This window comes from Colossoma macropomum, unplaced genomic scaffold, assembly GCF_904425465.1.
Source record: "Colossoma macropomum unplaced genomic scaffold, Colossoma_macropomum, whole genome shotgun sequence".
NCBI lineage: Eukaryota > Metazoa > Chordata > Actinopteri > Characiformes > Serrasalmidae > Colossoma > Colossoma macropomum.
In genome coordinates, this window is record NW_023494785.1 from 27,963,530 (window position 1) to 27,986,548 (window position 23,019).

Below are 23,019 nucleotides of genomic sequence, written 5' to 3' on the forward strand. Positions count from 1 at the left end.
CACTGCTCCTAGTGACCCATATGCTTGAGGCTCCTGAACACACAACACTATTTGTGGAGAGATAACATATGCCTAGATCTATGCCAAACAATATAGGCTTATGTAACTGGAGAAGTAAGGAGAAGCGAAAGCTTATGTAGTACATATAACAAAAACACGAGTGATCATGTGTGTAGACCAAGCCTTCACAGGCAAGCATGGCTGGAGTTTTGACATGACATTGTAATTGATGTTGTTTATGCCCGGTGGTCACGAGTCCTGGTCCTGGAGATCTACTTTCCTGTCTGGTTCCAACCTCAACCTGCCACACCTGCTCCAGCTAATTAGCTTCTTAAGAAATCAGATTGACAGATCAGATGCGTTACTGTTAGGTAAGGAGGGGGCAGCATGTTAGATTCAGAGGAACTAAACTCTACAGGAAAGTAGATCTCCAGGAGGGGGGTTGGTGACCACTGCTAAGGCCTACAAGGACATTTGAAAACAGAGAGAACATAGGCTGTGAGTAAAAAGAATGAAGGTTGCATGATCTGCGGATAATCATTATCAGAAAATTATAATCTTTGCATTGCTGATTGCAGAAGGTTATAATATATATATTATGTATATATATATATATATATATATATATATATATATATATATATATATATATAATATGCAAATGAGCCAATAACTAATCACATTATTAAATTGTGTGTTGTGAACATCATGACCAATCCCAGATGGTCAAGATGAGTTTTTATGGGTGTTTCGGTGCATCAAGACATTTAGCTGACCCAGCAGACATCAGCCTAATTATTTTTGGGCAAAAATAGTGCAGGCCAGTCTAAGATCACATCTGGGATTCACTGATATTGCAAGACCTAGAATCACAGAATGTAATGTAATGTAGGCCCAGAATCACAGAATATAATGTAATTTAATTACAAAATGGTATTTTGTCTTTATCGTGCAGCTCCACTTAGAATGCAAGGGGCAGTAGGTAGGAGTGAGCAGCCAGATGAGTGTATATATGTATGACTGAATATTAGAGTAATGGAGGCTCAGGCATTGTGCTTTGTAATTGTTCAGTCATTATATAACTCCATTTTGTGTGTTTTGATGTTTTCTGTGACATTAAGGCTGTTGTGGTATTTATGATAGAGGATAAAGTGAAAGGAAAGAATTGCGGTGAATTCTCCTCACTGCATGAGGAGAATGTATGGTGTTGGATTAACAGGTCAGTGAATTTGCCTGTGAATTTGTTCTGAAGTGGGGCAGACTGCGCTAGCCATACATGAAATCAGTGCCATTGCTTGCGGGGTAAAAGGTGGTGATGATTCTCGCCTGCATCTGTAGGGTGGCACAAAAATTCCATTAGGATGTATGAATGAATTTAATGTATACTACAGATCAGGAGTGACTAACCCTTTTGACTTGGGGAGCCAAAGTGATGAATTTGTGTTGGAACAAGGGCCAAAAATGACAACAAAATATACAAATAAATAAGGTAGGTAGGTTTCAAATCAGGTTTTTATACATGTGTTTTTGACAGTGCGGTATATTTTGTTTTTACAATACTTTTACTAAATAGAATTTTATAATTATATAATAATTTAAAAAGTTATATATAATATAAAAAAAATGATTGTTCTGTCATTGGGTGAGGAGGTGGGGTCGCATCAACACTTTCAGGAAGCCTTGCTGTATAATATAATATAATATAATATAATATATAGGATGATCGTAGTGTTCATAGTTAAAATAAACCCACAAATCATGCAATATTGATGGAAGTAAGTAAATTTCTAATCCATGATTGAACCATTAGCCAAAAATTTGGTTCAGTCCACTGATGCACCTTCTTGATTTGCATGTTTAACAGATGACAGAAAGTGAGACAGAAAAAAATGTCAAGCAAAACACCACCAATTTTCACTACATGTCCCTTTAGAGGGAAGCTAGGAACAGTTCAGTTTGTAGGTTGTAACTTTACTATTTTCTAAGAAAAGTGAGTTTATCAAGCTGTCTTGGTGTAGAAGTTGAAGCTAATAAGCTAAAAACACAAGTGCTACTAGCCATCTAACCTAGCTAGCTAGCTATGCAGGTGGGTGTAATGATTGTTAGCTGGCTTGCTAAGGTACTGTTCTGAAATTTGTTTTTATATGCCATCATGGCAAAAAAAAATGTATGCTCTGTTGCTAGTTTTAGTTCTTCACACAAATCTTTAACTTTATGAATGCCAAATGAGGAGATTTTTAGCTAGTTGGCAGCACAGGAGTGATTGACACTACTAAAAGGGTAGTGTAGTGTAGCCTATTGTTCACATTCACAGTATCATGCAACATGCAGCAGTACAGCACAAGCTTTACATAATTAAAAGGAAATTTGTATCTCTTTTACCTTTTACTGGAAAAAAAATTAATTAAATCATGTGCCTGTGCTACTACAAAACACAGAAACAGTTTAATCAGGCCTGAGATGAAATTGAGGATGGTCATTTATTTGCTTTGAGTTTCATACAGCATATATGCCTTTGCTTAGAATAATACATCCAGGTAATTGGACAGAGCTTGACAACCCCACACGATGCGTGTGCTATGTTCTAAATAGTCTTGTCACCATCCACAGTTTTGGTCTCCATGCTTTCATCTACGCTTAGGCATTAACAAGCAGTTAGCTTAAATAAGTACAGGAAGCATCTGGAATGTAGTCTCTTACATAAGGCAGTGCCTTTCTACATAAAACTCAAAACTGTGCTCTCCAACGCAAAGTCTGTTTGTCCTTTAGTATGTTGTAATCATATCTGTTAAACATGATTAATATTAATTTCAGGTTCATTAGCATGATATTTGTGTTTGAGAGTAAATTTGAAAGCTCATGTGTTGGTGGTTACTCTGACAAAATGTGAGGCATTTTGCATGATGTGGTCAGCCAGGCTTAAACAGATGGGGGGTCTGAAAGCTGCAGTTTTTTTCCCTCAGAGGAAATCCAGCAGTCAAAAATGCTGCTGCAAGGCGAGGAAAACAATTCGGCCATGTTTGGGTTTTTTGTCCGGTCCAGCGGGGCTCTCAAGCTGTGAATGGCTGAAATGGTACGGAAATAAAGAGCAGGATTATGCTTCATGTTCAGGCCAAAGGAAGGTTCTGGCTTTAGCTTGGACTCATTTAACCCTATATCTAAAATATGATGGAAAATATCATTTAATTTAATATGTTGTTGCTGTCATATCAATACAGTTTTTACGCCATTTAAAAACACCAGCTGCCCTTTATACCATGTAAACATTTCATGATGAAAACAATGAAATGGGCCAGTGCTGACACAAAATGACATTAGTGCACATTAAAGTTACTAATGTTTTTAATCTTTCATATAACTACTGTACTTCAATTATTTAAATGTGGCTTGAGGATACTGGAACATTAAGATGGTGTTGTACTTTGTTGTAGGTGTCATTGGCTGTCGTAATGCTGTTGTAATCAAACATGAACACCTCACACTGCATGCAAGAACAGATGAAAAGTGATCACTTGTCCAATTATTCAGCTGAAAGATGTAACAGATGGCCTGGTCCGTATGAATACACTCACAGACGTGTTTTTGTCCGGAAGAATACCACACAGTCAAGAAGCCCCATTCACATTCACACTTTTTAAACAACGTAAGCAATCTTGACGCTATTGGAAATGAGGCTTCAGATTATTTGCATACAGTGCAGAGAGGTGCAGATTTTTCTTTTTTGTATATTAAAGCCTTTAGTCTCAAAAGAAGGCCAGTGATCTAAGTCTCTTCTGTCTAATGATCACATACGGCCACACTTGATGCACTTAGCTGAGCTAGCTTGTAATTACTAATTTTTTTCTGGTTTTCTGTTATAAATATTTTAATGCTTTCTAACTAACTCAATTGCTGCTTGTTATAGCTGTTGGCAAATGTGCTAAACTCATGTGAACACAGTTATTTACACAGAAACTCAATTTTTAAATACGAAGAGGGAGAAGAGAAGCATATTTTTGCTCTCACCAATAGCTAAATGTATACATACATACATACATACATACATACATACATACATACATACATACATACATACATACATACATACATACATACATACATACATACATACATACATACATACATACATACATACATACATACATACATACATACATACATACATACATACATACATACATACATACATACATACATACATACATACATACATACATACATACATACAGCTGGTCACAGTGGGGTGCTGGAGCCTATCCCAGCTGTCATTGGGCGGAAGGCACAATACACCCTGGACAGGTCGCCAGTCCATCGCAGAGTAGACAGACAGACATACATACATACACATTCACACCTAGGGGCAATTTAGCACATCCAATTGGCCTGATTGCATGTTTTTGGACTGTGGGAGGAAACTGGAGTACACAGAGGAAACCCACACAGACACGGGGAGAACATGCAAACTCCACACAGAAAGGACCCTGGTCGCTCGGCCAGGAATCGAACCCAGGCCCTTCTTGCTGTGAGGCGACAACGCTACCCACTGCGCCACCGGGCCGCCCTAAAATGTTACTTAATTAAATAACAGCACAGTTATTAATCATAGAATAAAAAGTAAAAGAGCCTGAACAAAAATCACCAGTCATGCATGCATTTCTAACATTCTTTGCTGCACTATTCAAGAGTGTAGGAGCTACATAAGAAAAAGATCTTCCACTGACTGCGAATGTAGTTCTTCTTGATTTTGATCTTGTTTCTCCTCTGTCCTCCTCAGCTGTGAAGTAAACATTAAGACAGGAGGCTCAGGATGAAAAGATGGCAGCCATGCTGTTTCCACCGGGTCCCGACAGCTTGCACCGGTTCACTCGTGAATCCCTGGCTGGCATCGAGCAGCGGATCACCGAAGAGCAGGCCCGGAATGCCAGGGCGTACCAGGAAGACCTGGGCGACGTGGAGCTGCCCAAGCCCCGTGCTGACCTGGAGGCAGGCAAGCAGCTGCCCCGCATTTTCGGAGACATTCCATCAGGACTGGTGGGGGTGCCACTGGAGGATATCGACCCATTCTACTTCCAAAACCAGAGGGTGGGTGCTTCCATACTATACATGCACACGCAGATAAAAGCTCCCACATACAGGCCAAAACCAGTGTTGTATATGTACAGTGCCTTATGAAAACTTTAAACCCACTTCAAAATGATCAGCATTTTCTGAATTACTAAAGTAAAAGTACAATACTTGCAGACAGAAATCTGATTTTGGCTTTGAAAATTGTGTTCACAATTGAAAAATGAATCATTTACTTAGTAGCAGTTAAAGGGCCAATATCCTACAAAATTTGTGCTATCTACATTTTCTCATAATGTTTGTGTTGTTTTATGCACCAAAGCAGTCAGTTTATTTTTACATGACTTCTCTTAATCCCTTAAAATACAGGCGTTTTTTTTGCTGTGCTGAAATATGCAAGTGATCTCTCTTCTGATTTGCCCTGTATTGTGCCTCAGTCAAATGGCAGTCCAGATGTTTAACTTACATAGAAAATATAAAAAATTCCATCGTTTTTTTCAAAATTTCTAAATAACTCATGCAAATAAAGTAATTCACAGTGGTTTGTAGTGAAATTATTCATTTTAGAGAAACTTACAGAATTCAGATTTACAGTGGTGGTGATGGGAACCAGGGATCACAATGTCTTCAACTCAAATATAACCATTTTATTTCCTATCCAAAACAACCAGTAAACCTACACCAGAATTTTTAATGTAATGTTGTTCACAATAAATTTGTGGTAAATCTGCTATTTTGCCTTACAGCACCCAACATGTGTCTCTCTTCCGTAAATGGATTTTTTTTTAAAAATGGGTTTTAGGGCAAAACCTAACTCAAAACTGCCATAAAACAATGTCAGCGTATTCATTGACTCTGTCATTTTCTCTAGAATGCAGCATTTCAAACTAAACCACTGCAAATGACTGTTTGCATGTGAAAAATTTATTCATGCAGAAATTTTGAATATTTGTATACTTAGTATGAGTTTGATAAATAGGTGGATAGCTGTGTTGTTGAAGCTGTTTGTGGAAAGAGCATGCATGTCAAACTTGTGTTTTTGTGTTTGTTTTCAGCCCTAATTAACTTTAATGAACTTCATTTTGTGCCTTTAATGGAAGCACAAAGTGTTTTAGATCAACTGACTCAACTATGCGTCCACTAGAAGCAATTACACAAACGTCCCACGACAAACACGAACATCATTTAATGTAAGGTAACTGTCAGCCCACACTTTGAAGTTGTCCAGCATTAGGGGTGTAGTTGATTTATTTGAGCTGATTCAGAGAAGGCTGGAAAATGGGAAATAACCGATGAAAAGGATGAGTCACTGAGCTGATGATGGGCACTAATGCTACCGCTGCTGCGCTAGCGGGTGTCTCATACACACTTCCTCGCAGGCCGACCCCGCAAATCTCCATTTTCATGGATTTCAGCTAAATTTTTTGCCGTGGGGAGAACTTTTTTCAGTGCATTTTTTTGTGAGAAATTTTGGAGTATTTACAGTCATGCTGAGCTTCTGTAATGGCTAAAGCTAAAGGTGCAGACCACTGAATAGACACTGAGGCAAAATCCTGTCCTCAGGAAGCCCCCCCGCTTTGCAGTGTTTTTTTAATACCCTATCCGCCCAATTCACCTTGGTGGAATTTGTGAAGTATTTAGCGACTTTAATCTTGTTTCAAGCTCAGCAATTACCTGCAAGAAGATGCAGTGCTGTTGTTTACTGTTGCTGTAGTTGTTGGATGTGTCAGTGCCTATAATAGACCTCTTCATAGTGTTATCAACAGACTGCGTTTCCCCACGTGTCCCGCACGCGTGAAGTCCACGCTCCAGCACAAGTCACATTTGTCAGTTTAATAAGTGTTCTTGTTGACACTGACAAGGCCACTGTATGGAGGATTAAATCAGTTATCTGAGACTGAGCCCAGGAGAAAGGTTAGCTATAGCAGATGAGAGGCAGCATGGTCTTTTATTCAACCTAGAGTTTTACCCTCCAAGACTAACGGGTGGATAATATGGCAAAACATAATATCACTATATTTGCAGATAATTTGATGATACACAATATAATCATATTTAGTTTTTCTATGCACCAGCAAAACAGTCATGTCACATTATTTAAAAAAAAAAAAAGACTGTGTGAGACTGAGTGGTGCAACCCAGTGTTGACCCTATGTTCCCTGGTGATGCCAGAGCTATCCGTGGACAAGAGAGTATAACTGGCCATCGCTCCCTCTGGGTGGGTAGAAGCCTAGCCAGTGTGGGTGTCTGCTTGCAGATATAATAGAATTGGCAGTTAGTATTCTCCTCCAAGTGTGTTGTGCTGTCCAGTGACAACGTGTTAGCAACAGTTTGAAAAGATGTGGTGCCGCTTTATGGCCCATGGAATCACATGCTAGCCTTCACCCTCACAGTTTTTTATGAAATTGGCCATGACTAAAATTGTGGGAAAAAAAAATTGAATACATTGTTTTTTTTCATTTATGTTTGTAAAAATAAATGAACAGGAAGTAGAATCAAAAAATAAATACATGGTATACAGTCAGTTACTGTGCAGTTTGTACATTTAACATACAGTACTGCGTAAAAATGAGAAAACCCCTTATTAATTTAATTTCCAGTCAAAATGGACATAAAGTACAGCTTCCAGGCTTTTCGGGAGACTTGCTTTTAGGTTTTCAAAGAAATCTGCATATTTTTCCATACCTCCAAAGTTCAGTCTTTGAAGTTGGTTGTATTTTCTGCTTCTCACCATCTAAATAATCCCAAACACATTCAGTGATGTGGCTGTGTGGACCCCATAGTGTTGAGTTGTCTTCTCACAGTGGAAGGATGGACAGAATAACTGTGGATTTTTTCAGATCTGAAACAACAGTGGAGCTTTTTTATCTTAAAGGATGAAAACTTAAAGTGCTGTTTATCTGATAGTGACAGTTTTGGTGGTCTACCTTCCGTGGTTGCTATGGGTCTCATTTTCTCTATAACTAATCATTTTTAGAACTATAGTTTAGGAAGCTACAGTTTTTTTTGCTTATACTCCTTATGGCTTTCGCTGTCTATATGCAAGTTGATTATCTCATATCTAATCTCCTCAGAAATATTTCCTGAAAAATGAATAACTCAATGAATAACTGAATTATGAATTACCTAATTGCCATTTTGACTGGAAATGAAATAAATGAAAGGTGGTCTCTAACATTAGCATAGTACTGCACAGTGGTTGTTTTTGTTGTTTACAGGCTCTGTGTAATTGGTCTAAATCTGCTTTGTGATACATGCAGCTCAGTGTTCCAGAAGTGCTGACGATACCTGTAGTGTAAGCATAAAAGGGTAATTTATCACAATAATGATAACATAGCAACGTATTGCCCACCCCTACAGGACTGATGAGAAAGTGATGCTGTTCTTAGGAGTCACCCAGTTACATTAATGTGAGATCAGCTTTGTGGTTGCTTTTGTAGAAGTTGGAGAAGCTGGTGTTAGATTAATTTCAAAGGGAAAGCCAAATGGCCTAACTGAACACAGCGAGAGCCTACTTTATCTTTTTGCCCTCCTCCCTTTTGTTATTCCCCAAATCTGCTCGTATGCACACACTCTGCTTGAGTTGCAGATGATCTCCCACAGGATATCTGAGGGAGGTAGAAAATAAACAGAAGCAAGCGTGACCCAAATGTTACATAAAGATATGCAGCGTGAGCCACAAATCACTGTGTTTACAAAGGTTACAAAGGGCATGAGGCCAGAATGCTGAGAAAGGCAGCGAACATGCTGCTAACAAAGACATTGCTTTGGAAAAACAGAAAAAAAGGAAAGAGAGGGAGAGAGAAAGAGAGAGAGAGAGAGATCTGTCGCCACATCTTGCCACCGTTGCAGTGGGAAAATTCGCTGACCCTGATGTTGCCTGGTCGCAATTATTCTTCATGCGTTGACTACTCGCATTATTTATGCGATGGTGAGATGGTATAAATCCAGCCTGGTAAGGAAGCCATGAATCCTCGGCAACCAAGCAGGGCTGTTTGTGCAGCATGAGGATAGAGAGCCTCCCTGCTCCTGTCACCCATAGTGACAAACAGCGTCCCCTGATAGCACATATCCTCCCATTGAGCCCAGCAGTAATTCATTTGTGAGCTGCTTTTTTACCTCTATTGTTTTGCTCTTTGTCATCTTCGGAATTGCACAGGTTTCTGGAGGAAAGCTTCTTCTGAGAGAAAGATCTGACTTTGCGCTGCGAGGGAGCCTTTGACCTCTAGGCTCAATATTCAGTAATTAATGTTAAGATTGAACATGAATTATTTAGTAATTACTACACTGCGAAATTGATATTTTGACAAGTGGAAACATCTGAAATCTAGTTGGTATATTGAAGATTTATCATTTTGAGATATAAGAATATTATGAAATTATGTAACATTTCTAGACATTTTTAACTTACGTTTTTATCTATAATGTTATTTTAATTTTAATTTAAAAAGTAATTTATCTAAAGTAAAAATCTCATTCTGTTGGCAGACAGTTTCACTTGTAAAATTGCTTAAAACAAGTAACTGAGAAAAAAAAACATAGAAGACCTTTTGCAAATCAAACAGAGAAGCTGCTGGTGTTCTCAAAACAATGAACTGACCACCCTGGAGTCCAGACCTCAACATCACTGAGTTTGTTTGAAAATTGATTATGAGAAGCAGAAAATACAACCAACTTCTAAGACTGAACTTTGAAAAAGTGGAAAATATCCCTGAAAATTTCTTTGAAAAACTTTAAATAAAAAAATGACAAAAATAATCAAAGCTGCAATGAAGGCAAAGAACCCCTAACACTTAGAGTTTTGTTGATATATTTAGTTGTTGAGGCTTCTCTGTATTTTTCTGTTCTAGTGCCAGTCTTTCAAATGTTATCTGTTGGATGTCATATGTGATGTTATTTTGTTCTAACCTGTTGCCTGTTTTCCCTCTCTCCTTTCTTTCCAACAGACTTTTATAGTACTAAACAAAGGGAAGGCCATCTTCCGATTTAGTGCCACATCTGCACTCTATATTTTTAGCCCTTTTCATCCTATTAGAAGAGCGTCGATAAGGATTTTAGTACACTCATATCCTTTCTGCTGTCCCACCAAAGGGCTAAATTGTGTTGGAAAGAGTTTTAAAACTGTATTGATTGCTCCAGACACTTTTGGTGCCATCTACAGAATCCATACTGTGTAAGCGTAACCTAAAGATAAGCCTCTAAAGCCAATGCATGAGCCTCTCTGGCTGGCTGAATAGGTCGATCTTGTAATACTGCACCTGATAATGTTTTGTTCTGTACACCATTTAAATAATGTTTTGTCACTGTGAATCTCTCACACATTTGAAATCAACCTCTGACTTTTTAAAATTGTTTACAGTGTAGGTGAATGCACAAATGGGGGTTTTTCTTGATCTACAGATGTTCTGATTCTTAATACACCCTGGGCAGATTCAAAAGTCATAGAAACGACTCCAAATATGATTTCAAAAGTAACACATCAACAAGAACATGGGCAACATTCACCCATCAACCACTTCTTTCTGGAAGTCAGGAAGTCTAGGGGTGAGTGAGGTCATCTTGCATTCTCACCAAACGACTCAGACTCTGACATTCAAGGGCTTCTGCTATGTATGGGCGCTCCTTTGTGTGAACAACGCCAAATTTGGATGGCTTCATTCCCAGCTATGGAGCGATCAAACCTCCCAAGGCCTCAATGCCATCCCCACACCCTTCCTTTGCCAGCAGCTGCTAAAAATATCGACGAGCGCAGTTAGCCATGGTTCAGGGTGTTGAGAAATATTAGGCTCGTGGACGCTTTGCTCTTGTCAGGCCGATAAGCAGGTGAAAACAGTTCCTCTGGAGGCGTCACGTCCATACACCCACCCTGCCCTTCCCTCAAATTCCCTTTTAGGGCGAACAGGGCGAGCTGGACAGCCCATTCCCACCACAGAACGCCCACCATTACGCAAACCCCATGTTTCAGCTATATCTCAGATTTCAGAGGTACAACACAAAAGAGAAGGGCAAGACTATATGTGTGTATGTGTGAGCGTGGTAGCTAAGTGGTGAAAAGCACTCACTTCCAGGCGACGGCACAGACGCCACACGCCTGCGCTAATAGCAGATTACCCGGGGGAGTGGGCGCCAGGAAACATGTTTGATTAGCCAGTGCCACAAGAGCACATTCATAACACGCAGCCTTGCGGAGAAGGCAGAACGCAGCCCCGTCGCTCTGCACTGAAGTGATTGCACTCATTAGAAAAATGCGAGAAATGCGATTCGCAAATCAGCGTGTCTGCGCCAGGCAACATAAGCAGCCTATCAGAGGGGAGAAATAACCTTAAGACAAGCTGCTGACAACACATGCTCTCCAGCATGTCTGAGACTTGACAGGCCATTCTGGAGAATTCAAAGGGCTTGGGCCGTTAGCGTACAGTGCATTGGAAGCACTGTACGTTTTGCCCTGAAGCAGATTTAGGGGGTAATTGACTAAGCTGACTCTTCAAAATGGAGCCTTAACAGCATTTTGGCAGCTTTTATTTGGCTGCGAGGCTGAAATGGACTTTTCCCATTACGAATTTGAGCAGATGCTTAGGGTGCCTTTGTCTAGCTGCTCTGCTGTTCTCGTGCTTATGATTCACGGTGAAGAGAGCAGGCTGGAGGCTGGCGTAACACGAGAGCCTCCACAGGCCTTTGAGAATGCAGGGTGAGGGTACTGACACCACAACCTTCAGAATCACTAATGTTTCTAAGTCACAGAGAAGTTAGCATGGAAAGTAGAGCTGGCACGATACCGCCTTTTCTTTTCCGGTAGTGAAACCTTAAGTATCGGCTGACCTGATATATTTTTTTTAAAACTTTACTAGTACGCTTTAAAATGAGCTGTTTTTAATTGAAGCACTTTGCTTAAGATGAGCATCTAAAAGTAGGCCTTCATGCTCAACTACCTCACAGGAAAAAATACGCAGCTAACAACATCACATCACACAGTGTGAGTGTTTGCTATTTCAGACTGAATTTGTTACATGATTTGTTTGTTATTTTGCTCCACTGTTTGCTCTGGAGCTTTTTGCTGATATTGGCCTGATACCGATACCTGGTATCTAGGGGTGCATCAATTCACAAATTCAGAATTCAATTTGAGACAATATGGTGGTGTCTCAATTTGATACAGTTTGTACAGCAAAAATAAAGAGTGACTGAAAATGTCTTATGTCAATTTTTTGTTAATTAGAGAATTCAATATTATAAATGTGCAAATTTTTAAACAAAAGCTGTGTACCCCTTAACACTTTTGTTAAAAAACAGGTGCTTCTAACCAGATGAAAACATTACTTATCTTATGCGCATCCTCTGCTCTTTATGTTGTTACAGTAATGCAAACAAAAACCAACAAAAAAGTTTTTCCCAGTGCATCCATCTTGTTTTCCAAAACCACTTGAACAGATGTCATGCTGTGCTTACGACCTCCAAAGTTGTACTTCTGAGGAGGACTTGAAGGCAGCATATGCTACAATAGGATATGTTGTATTGTTACAGCTCTACTGCTGTCTGTGCCATCTCTAATAGAAAGTTTTCCTGGATTGATAGCTTTAGACTAATTTTATTGTGAACAATGCAAAACTGAAATTCAGTCAGGACCGTTTCGTCAAAGAAAACATTTGTTTCCATTTGTAGTAAGTTATATTTGGCAGTATGACTCTGTTCTGAAAACCGTCTGCCCTTCCATGTGCATACGTGGAAAGCCAGGCAGGAAGAGCAGCAGAAAGACCACCCCTAGGGTACAGAACAGAGCAGGCATCAGTGACAACAACAGGACACTGAGTAAGTCAGACACCTGAAGGACAAGTTGGGGTGGAGGTGGGTTGCAAAGTGGCTTGTAAAGGTAGCATGAGAATGGGCAGAACAGAGCAGTGTAAATAAACGCCCTGATGAATTTAACCGATCGTATGCTTAGCAGGCAGTCAGCTGAGCCGTCAGTTGATTGAGGTCAGCTGATAACAGCTGGTGATTTGAGATTGGCCTGCCTGAACAAACGCTACGCTCAATTAATACTGATAACTTTTATCTGTAGGTAGATGATTTATTCTCATTACTAAAGTAAAGACTATGAGGGCTGTATTTCACTTCAGTTCAACAACAGAGATGTGAAAGAGAGAGATTTGATAGTGTCATAATGTATTCATTTTAAGCATAAAATTAAATTAATTATTTATTAATAAATGATTTCTTTCAGCATGCTGGTAAGGGGTTGGAAGAAGATGTCTCGAAAATTCCTTGTTGTCACAGATTGCGCAGACACATAATAAGGCCTAGATTACACTCATATGCAGAGGTTTCAAATTGCCCCTTCCAAAAGAAAATGATGAAAATAAAACAATGTAGGAGGGCCACATGCTAAGACTGTATTTACAGAAGCAGGATAGGCCCACGCCTCAATGACTGAATTATAATTTTCAGCATCATTTAACAGAATGAGCAGATGTCAATTACTGTCAACTGGTTGCTGTGAACAATTTGATTTTTAAACACCTACATTACAAGACCCATAAACCTGTAATCAAACCCTGTAATGGACTATCTATTACAAGAATTAGTCTCATGTAGAACCTAAAAGACATATAGAAGTTTGTCTTTACTTTGTGTTTACTGATGCTAACTGTGTTGTTGGTGTTTGGTGAAATGGAGTTTTATGAGATGTGCAGTAATGATAGTGGACAGTGACACTGAATTTGTTGTTTTTCAGCTGTGTCCTCCAGCAAATTGAATTTGAAATGAAACAATGAGCTTGAGCTTAATGTGTGGAATGTCATCTGTAATTTGAGGGCATTTACATTAATACTGGATGAACCACATAGGAGTCACAGCCCTTCTATTCAAAGAATGCCCGTTTCAGGGAAACATGAGTAATTGAACAAATTAACATAATCTTGAAAAATAATGCCATGCTTACTGGCTAGTTACATTTGCCATTGATGACTGCCTAAAATTTGTGACCCATAGATAGCAGCAAATGCTGGGTATCTTCCCTGTTGGTAATTTGCCAGACCTGTAATGCAGTAATTTCTAGTTCCTGCTTTTTTCATTTTTTTAAACATCATTCTTGTTTCCACTAAGTGAATTGCCTGTTCAATTACATGTTGTTCCATTTTATTGGCCCTATATAACATACATGTTTTAATAGTAAAGGTGTAACAATTTCAATTTCGGAATAGTGTTTTAAAATTTAAGATTGTATTGCTGATACGGCCCTTTGTCTCTTCTGGAGGTCTCTTGTCTTTCATGGAAATCACTGGCAATGATCAAAACTAGGCTTCTGGGTACATCTAATCAGAGTAACGTTGGGGGGCTTATGCTATGAAGGGGCTTATGACAAACCCATGCTAACTGGTTGCTTGTAAATTCTAGCTAAATTGCTAAGTCTTTAAAATAAAGAATAAAGACATTTTTTACACATAAAATACAGAAAATCTTGACCTGAGAATCAAAAAGTTGCACTCTGCATGATTGGTTCACTGTTCTGCTGCAAGATGAATGAGACATTTGGTTGAATCTGAGCAGTTAAGATGCTTCTGTTCGGTTCAGAGGTCATCCTGCTGCTGCTCTCCACTCTGATATCATCAAGCTGTATATGCCCACTGCACCATGTTCCACAGTTGAGGCTGTATTCTTCGGATCATACACAGTTTCTGTTTCTCCACCACACTTTCCTCATTCTGAAAGTCTGTTACAGGTTAATTTTTGTCTTATCTGCTCATGAAGACCTACTCCCAGAACTCTAGATGATTTTTATATATGTATTTTAGCAATTTGTAAAGCACTAGGTTTAAAGGTAAACTCCATCTATTTTTTTTACATAAATTTCTGCATAATTTAATTGTTGGGATGTAAACAAAGTTATTCAGTGTGGTTTGATGTGAGATGATTCAATGTAGAGAAACTTACTGACTCAGATTTCTTTACTGTGGTGGTGCCAGGCATCATGATGTCAACACAAATATAGCCATTTTATTTACTATCCAGAATGACCAGTGAACCTACACGTGTCTTCTTTTTATATGTAATGATGATAATAGTAAAATAGTGGAGATTTTTTTTTTGGATACTATTTTGCCTTACGACAGCCAGCATGTGCCCCTCTGCCATTAATGGAAAAAAAAACTTTATCACAAAACTATCATAAAACAAGGTCTCAGGTATCAGGCAGCATATTCGTAACCATTTAATTTCATAACTTTGTGATGTGAAGATACAATGACAATAGTAGGTCATTCACTTACGTCCTCAGAAGACACGTCCTTCATCAAGTTTGTCTTTAAAGTACTCTTTGAACACACTCGCAATAATCAGAACATATTTCCACCAGAGACGTCTCTAAATCCCCAAATCTTACATAGTGTTGCTTTAACAAAATGATTCTGTGTGGTTCTGTAATTCTCATGTGGTTCATTCATTATAGATGCAAAGGCCCTCAAGTTAAAACTTACATTCAGTTTGATTTCAAATCCAAAGTTCTGGGGTACAGAGCCCAAAAACAACAAAGTTACTTATAAACTCTACTGCATGTATGATATTTTGAATGTAAATGTTTTCCTTAACTTTTATACATTATTCAGTCTGTTCATTATGTGCACTATTTTGACCAACTGTTGCTTCATGGCCATGTCTGAACCAGCGCAGTGGGCCAAGTATGTCGAGTAAGTACCCACTCTTTCTCTGTCTATGCATTCAAGCCTCTCTGGACTTAAAGGGACTCTGTCAGTTCCTCTGTACCTCTTTCTTTTCTATCTCATAACCCTCTTTGACTGTATTGACCTCTGAATTGTGCCCTGTTTGTCCTAATGTAAAGCTTTGCCAGGTGTTTGTTGCCTTGCCAACCTCAATTAGCAAGTAAGTTAACAATATGACTGTGTCAAGCCCATGACTTTGCTAATTGCACCTCTGCTATGCTACATCGGAATGAAATCATGGTATGGTTGTCATATACCGTTCTGCCTTTCTAAATTTTCATTAAAGGGATTGATTCTTGGAAGAAACAAAAAGGAAACCCAAATGGAATATCAGGAATGGCATCGAAAATTGTAGTTGAATTTGGCTATACAACTGTTTCAGAAGAACATGGGTTAAATCCTGTCTATCTATCTATCTATCTATCTATCTATCTATCTATCTGTCTACCTATCTACCTATCTATCTGTCTATCTAGTTTTATCGTTGGTTCTATCTTCTTGTGGTTCTCTTTGTCATTCTACCTACCTGTCTCTCTCCCTGCCTCTGTATCAGTCAGATTGCTTGTCCATCCGTCTCCTTGTCTGTTTGAGTGTTGCTGCCACAGTCCGTCCTTACAGACCATCGCTCTGTCAGCCTGTCTGTGGCTCTGCCTGTCTGTCTCTCAGTATGTCTGTCCATCAATTCCAGCATCAGTAAGGCCCGAGCTTGCCAGCAGCAGTCAACACATGCTGTATGTGCATCAGTGTGGATAGAATGGATTTATCCCATGTTTGCGACCATGTAGCCGATGTAGTTTGCTGTATTCTGAGACCTGCCCTGCAGTTGTAAGTTACTGATGGGAAGTGAGGCTTGTGCCACATTGTTCACCTTTAATGAAGACCATTGCACTTGCCTCTTTTGGTCTTTGTGCACCGTCACCCAGCATTTTCAGATTGGGCTTTAGGTCTCTCTCTACGAATAAGTGTTCATTGGCATGTAGCATGCAATGAAACCGGGACAATAACTACACTTGTTTTACCCGAGTTAAAAGTTGTACCTCTCAGCACCTTATAACCCTACAGAGAAGATTAGCATAGCTATGTATGTGTGCACTCCCAGCAAATCAAATCTAAAAGGAGCAGTGGTCTTGGATCTTTAGAGATTTCTCAGGCCAAGTAAACATGAATAATTCTAGGTGGTGAGAAAGGGAATTATTTGCTGCTTTTGTATTGCTGACATAAAAATATCATACCAATGAACTTTAATTAAGTTCCAGACTTTCAGATTTTAACTTTACCTTTACGCTGTGAGCCTAAGCCTCCGTGTGTTGAGAGGTATGATATTAACAGAGCAGATTTCACCAAAAAGAGCACTGAATCTAATTAAATGAGAGAGAGAGAGGGATAGGGGGAGAGAGCAAGAGAGAGAGAGAGGGCCAGAATTATGACCGCTACTCTTCAGAATGCTGCATCCTCCATCTCAGTCACCATCCACTCTGTTATATTGTCTCTTTCTTTGATGGTCAAAGTGATGTGCTGGATTTTAATGCCCATTCTTGTCTTGATGACTGCCAACTCATCAAGCAGCAACTGTCAAAAGAGCTTGCCATTCATGCCTCAGGGGCTGCCACTGCACTGTACATGTGCTTCTCATGTCTCAACAGCTCACGCACACATTTGTGTTTTATTTAACCTCAGGATGTGGAGTCATCCATGTCCCCTGTGTATTTTATACACATAACTACTTATATATACCTAATTTTCTTAGCCTAACCATTAAAATAAACTCTTAATGTCAGTAACCAAAACAAATTTAGGAGTATTTTGGAGAATGCTCTCTTTTATAGTCCCTTAGATTCTAGGTATTACCCAGGATCCAGTTTCCTAAAGGAAGGATGGTTCTTCAAGGGTTCTTTAGTAAAGACAGTGGTTCTATATAGAACCATGAACACTCAAAGAACCATTTGCATGCTTAAATGATGAAATGGTTCTTCAGATTGATGGAGAATGCACTGTAGATGATTCTACATAGAAGGTTTTTGAAAATGGTTCTGGATAGCACCAAAACAGGTTCTTCTATTGTTACAACCTTGACATCGTAACAACAGCAGAACCCTTTTTGGTGCCATACACAACACATTCTCCATCAATCTGAAGAACAAAGCATGCAAATGGAGTGTTCATGGTTCTATGTAGAACCATTGTCTTCACTAAAGAACCCTCGAAGAACCATCTTTTTAAAGAATGCACCATTAAGGAATCATATTTGTGCTAAGAAGCTTTGGGAAACCCAGGACAGGTAAGTCTGAGGTACAAACTTTAAAGTACTTGGTATTTATTTTGAGTAACATGATAAGTTCCACGACAGCCTAACTATATTTTACTAAAACCCAGCAGGTTCTAGCTAACTAGATAAGTGCAAGGCGCAGTCTCCAAAGTGATGTGCAAGTCTGTTAAGTAACCAGACAGTCTAACAAAAAATTCACTGTGGTGTCACATTATTAAGCAGGAAAGTAAACCAGAAAGTCATTTAAGTCACAGTAGCTGTATTGGTTAAAAAGAGGTGAGAGTCTTACATCTATTAGCTAGAAACAAAACTGAATCTGGGATGTAAAGGAGCAAAGATTCTTACTCTGGTTTTACTGGCTTCTTATCATTTACCTAGAGTTTACTCTCCTGCTTAAACATGTGACATCATGGTGAAATTTAGTGTATTTTTGTTGTACTGTTGTACCACCTGCTCCAAATAATTATCCATTTTAATTTCATCTTAGTAGCTAGAACCTGTTAGACACTTCAATGTAATTTAATTACACACTGTCTTGGTTCTTACCATCACTTTGTAGTTGGCACCATGCACTTACTCAGTTAATAGCTAGAACCTGTTAGGCATTTCAGTGTAATTTATTTAGGACATTTTGAAACTCAAAATAATACCTAGTACTTTGGAGTTTGTACATCACACTTACCTGGTTAGTACATAGAAAGTTAGGGATGGCAAAAGAAAACATTTTTTCCTGAAAATGTATGACAACAAACACACACATACACACTGCCCTTCAGCCCACCAGCACAGCTCCATGTCTGTCTTGTGTCTGTTTTCCCCCCTTTTTAACTCCCCCTTTTGTTCTTGAATTGTGTGGATTAGTCCATACACAGGGGAGGTTTGACCCCTCTGACATTTCCTTGCCACTTATTCTTAATTGTCTGGGTTTATTTGTCCACCCCTTTTTCTGCCCCACCCCTTGCATTCTGCACAGGTACACTTTCACGGGGATTTACACGTTTGAGTCATTAATAAAAATTCTGGCGAGGGGATTCTGCATCGGACCATTCACCTTCCTGAGGGATCCATGGAACTGGCTGGATTTCAGTGTGATTGTAATGGCGTAAGTACATCTTCCCCTGGCCTTCGATTATCTCCAGTGACCTCTCTGACCCCTTTTATCCACCCAAGACCCCTTCCCTCTGGATTAATCGCTAAAACTAGACCCACTCATAGCATTAGTTCAAGTCAGTGTAATTAGTTGCATGAGGTCTTTTCTATAGGATAAGATTAACCTAACTCTGTCGTGCAGTCAGGACACCAGAGGATTTATATAATATATTCACATGTGTGATGTGTCATGAAGAAAAGTCTTCCAGGTCAGAATGATAACCATTTACTCTGTCCATGATCCTAACCCCCCAACACATGTTGCCATAGCAGCCATGATAAGAGTAGATTTATCTGAATCATCCCAAGTGTTTGTGCGATTCAGTACTGTTTTGTTGACAAGCTTGTCGAAATCCATTTTTACCTCATGTTTATGAGTGCTGTCTTCATTTCAGGATCACATTCCGTTGTATTTTGTCTGTATTTCTGCTGTATGTTTATTCCATTTTGAATGTATGTACAGAGTATTGCTGAAAGACAAAACTGGTATACTGGCGTTATCTGTGAGAATAATTTTCATTTACAGTAAGCTGGAGGGAAACATACAAGAGGCACTTTCATTTTGAATCCAATTAAATTAAGTATTCAACTGAACCAAACAGAAACATGACAAGGACATTTCAAAGTTGCAGTTTCCCAGAAATATACTCTGTTCAAGAAGTGTTGCTTTTGGGCTCCAAAAATGATTCACCAATCCTCAAAACATCTATTTGGCTCAGAAAATTTTGTCTGACATGCATGAAAATGATTTGTTTAGTTTGATTCTTTTTATTCTTTTTAATGCTTTCATCACTGAGATTGAATCATTTTTGTCTCATAAATCAACAGCCGTGGGATTCAGTGTATGTGTTTCTGTAAGTTTAACTTACAAACGAGAATCATTGTGGCTCATAGAAAGAGGAGCATGTGATAAGGTATATTGTCACTGTCCGAAGAAAAAAAAACAAATTCCAAGCAGCTTTGAAGCATTTCTATTGGTCTGTTTGTCCTGAAATTGTGAATAGCAATGTAAAGGGCAGTTGCTATGATCAAATGATGTAGAAAAATAAGAGATACTTTTTTTTTTTGGACAGCAACAATTTATACATTCAGTTTATATTTTCAACATTCTGTACAATGAAGCACTAAAGGGCCACCGTTTCCTCACTGACGATATTGAAAAATTATAACCCCAAATCAAGGAAACCCTCACTGCTATATTCCAAAAGGGGTTTGGAAGGATGCCATAAAACAACCACTTTTGGTTCCCTAAAGAAACATTCAGTGGATGAGTCTTTAATAATAAATGAGATGAGCCAATGTGAAGAACCTTTTTAAAGTTTATAGAACCTCCACATAAAAACCCAAGCAGCGCTTTTACGTCTGTATTACATGATTGTCAACCCATCCAGGCATTAAGACTGCCCGACTGTGGCCTGCTTGTGGCCTGGGTGTGGCCAGTGATGAAGTGCTTATTTCTCGTTGGCCTTTATGGCTTTATTTCTCTTCCCTGAACGGGGCAGTTGTCCTTGAACTGGATGCCTCTGCTGCTCCAGATAGATTCTTAGGCCTTACTGTAGTCAATAAGTCACTGGAGTGTCGGGACGTTGACAGGGCTGCTGGCCGCCATTCCTGGCTTTATTAAATCCAGACTGATGACTGCGAAACAGATACGAGCAGTGATAAACGATAGATACTTCCCCCCCTTCCAATCCAGGTTCCTATGGAAACAGAATAGCCGCCCTCGCGCGCACAACTGCCGCACGTCTGAACGATACGTCCAAACATAATCATATTCTAACACCGCCCAGGCCTTGTCACTGTCTCATCTACTGGCTCCACATGTGAGATTACCAGCGGCTCCATTATGGCCCCCCTCGCCACCACCACCCCCTCCACCCCCGGGTGACCCCCCTCTTACAGTAATTCAATCAGTGTAATGGTCAGAAGAGATGCAACTCGATACGGGACTAAAGCGGGTAGGTCCAGATGACTTGATCCCGTCCCCGAAATCAAAGCAGCCTGGTTGCACTGTGAGCATTAACAACCATAGGAGCAAATGCTTAAGTGAACTACATAAAATTACACTGTTATATTTTCCTTATTTTTCCTTACCTTCTTCTTTCACTCTTGTTTCTTTCTTAGGTGGTTGTGGACTTTTTTTCCTTCAAATAATTGTAATTTGATCCTACAGGTTTCTAACCGAATTTATTAAAGTAGGCAATCTGCAAGCACTTCGAACGTTCAGAGTCCTCCGAGCTTTGAAAACTATTTCCGTAATTCCAGGTAAGAGGGAAAAAGTAATTAAAAAAAATAGGCTGCAGTGTCGCTCCTTGTCCAGTCCAGCGCAAAACTCCTTCAGAGTCGAGCTGCCTCCAGCCCACTTACCCTCAACATTGTCTTCTCCAAACATCTCATGCCCATATGCCAAGAACAAGCCCCTCCCCTTCCACCTCTCCTGTGTTGTTTGCCTGTTGTTGGTGCTGTTGTCATTGTGTGCGCTTCAATTTTCGCTTATTGCAGATATGTTACTGAGTTTGTGGACCTGGGCAATGTCTCAGCGTTACGGACCTTCAGAGTCCTACGAGCACTGAAAACTATCTCGGTCATCCCAGGTGAGACAGGCGTTAACCACTAAGGCCTGCTGTGTTGCCCGAGGGCTAAAAGCCTACCAGACATTTCCTTACCTTCCAAATAGCGAGACTCTTTTGGAAAGCCGGGAATGCTATGCGTAGGCAATGAGACTTTTGAGTTGGGAAACATAAAGCAGCATGCCTTTGAGTAATACTTTTCATCTCTGATTACATGATTACCAGCCCATCCAGGGCTCACTGCTTGTGGCCTAAGTGCAGCCATTGATGACAGGACATTATTTCTCAACAAAATTTAGTACTAAAAGTAACAGCAAGGCAGTGCCTTTGTAAGTGGCAGTGCCTTTGCCTAGAAAACCTGGCACCACATAAGAAAGCTACGCCCACTTTCCTTTAAGAAATCCTCATTACAGATTTCGGATGACATTAGACGCTGAAGTGTCAAACAAAGGACTTCCAAGTGCCAACATGTTGTACAGTACAGTGAACACAGACAAGTGAAATTAGATTAAGGCAGATGTTTCAGGTTTCAGCTTGGCCTCCAGCTTGCAGGCTCAGTTGACTCACTCCAAAAGTCTCATTAGACCTTAGTGCTTAACACCTAACACAGGCATGGATAGCTTTAGAGTAACTTGCATGGTAAGCCTCAAGCATTGACAGCAGACGCAATCCACAGAAAGAGGCAAGGCTAAATTCTGCCCTTCAAGCAATTATTGAGTAGCACTGACTAGTAAACACTGCAGTTTCCGTTCATCACTAGCTGAGTGACTTGATTTGAGATGGATTAAAGCATGTAGAGAAGAAAGAAAACCAGAATACCTGGTTCATTCATTCCACTGTGAGATTCACAGTGTGAAAATAGGATTTTATCCTTAGCGTCTGTTGTCAATGATTCAAATCTGTGGAATTTTCAGTAAACACAGACATTGTATATGTTAGCCTTTGTTGTTGTGTGGTGTGTGTTATGTTGTTTTGTGTTAGATGGTAGAATTTGTGTTGTTGTTATAACTCGCCAGTGGTTTGCATTATCGTGAAATTCAGTTCACAGGTGGTGGGCATGAAGACAAGCTGTCTTTGCTTTGATTTTAGTTTGCACTGTGGTGTAGTATATGCTATATAACAGTCTCACTAACTGGACAGAACTATAGAACATAGCATAAAGATAGTATGAAGATTTTAAATTAATACTGTAATATGTAATACATCAGCACAAATGACAAATGATTAGCATCTACTACAATTTCTTCAGTATTTTCCT

The 23,019-nt window shown here is 39.5% G+C and overlaps 1 protein-coding gene across 3 annotated transcripts in view; it reads left to right on the forward strand.

Annotated features, from left to right (window-relative positions):
• Positions 1-4,809: 4,809 nt before the first annotated feature.
• Positions 4,810-23,019, forward strand: part of scn5lab (sodium channel, voltage gated, type V-like, alpha b) — a 128,805-nt gene continuing 110,595 nt past the window's right edge. For 2 of the 3 annotated variants that reach the window (XM_036589554.1, XM_036589563.1), the window contains exons 1-5: positions 4,816-5,082; positions 10,011-10,129; positions 15,654-15,743; positions 19,016-19,144; positions 21,694-21,785. In XM_036589554.1, the coding sequence (XP_036445447.1) occupies positions 4,816-5,082; positions 10,011-10,129; positions 15,654-15,743; positions 19,016-19,144; positions 21,694-21,785 (697 nt within the window). Of the gene's footprint in view, positions 5,083-10,010; positions 10,130-15,653; positions 15,744-19,015; positions 19,145-21,693; positions 21,786-23,019 lie in introns of all 3 variants that reach the window. The other variant, XM_036589571.1, reaches the window with a different exon arrangement.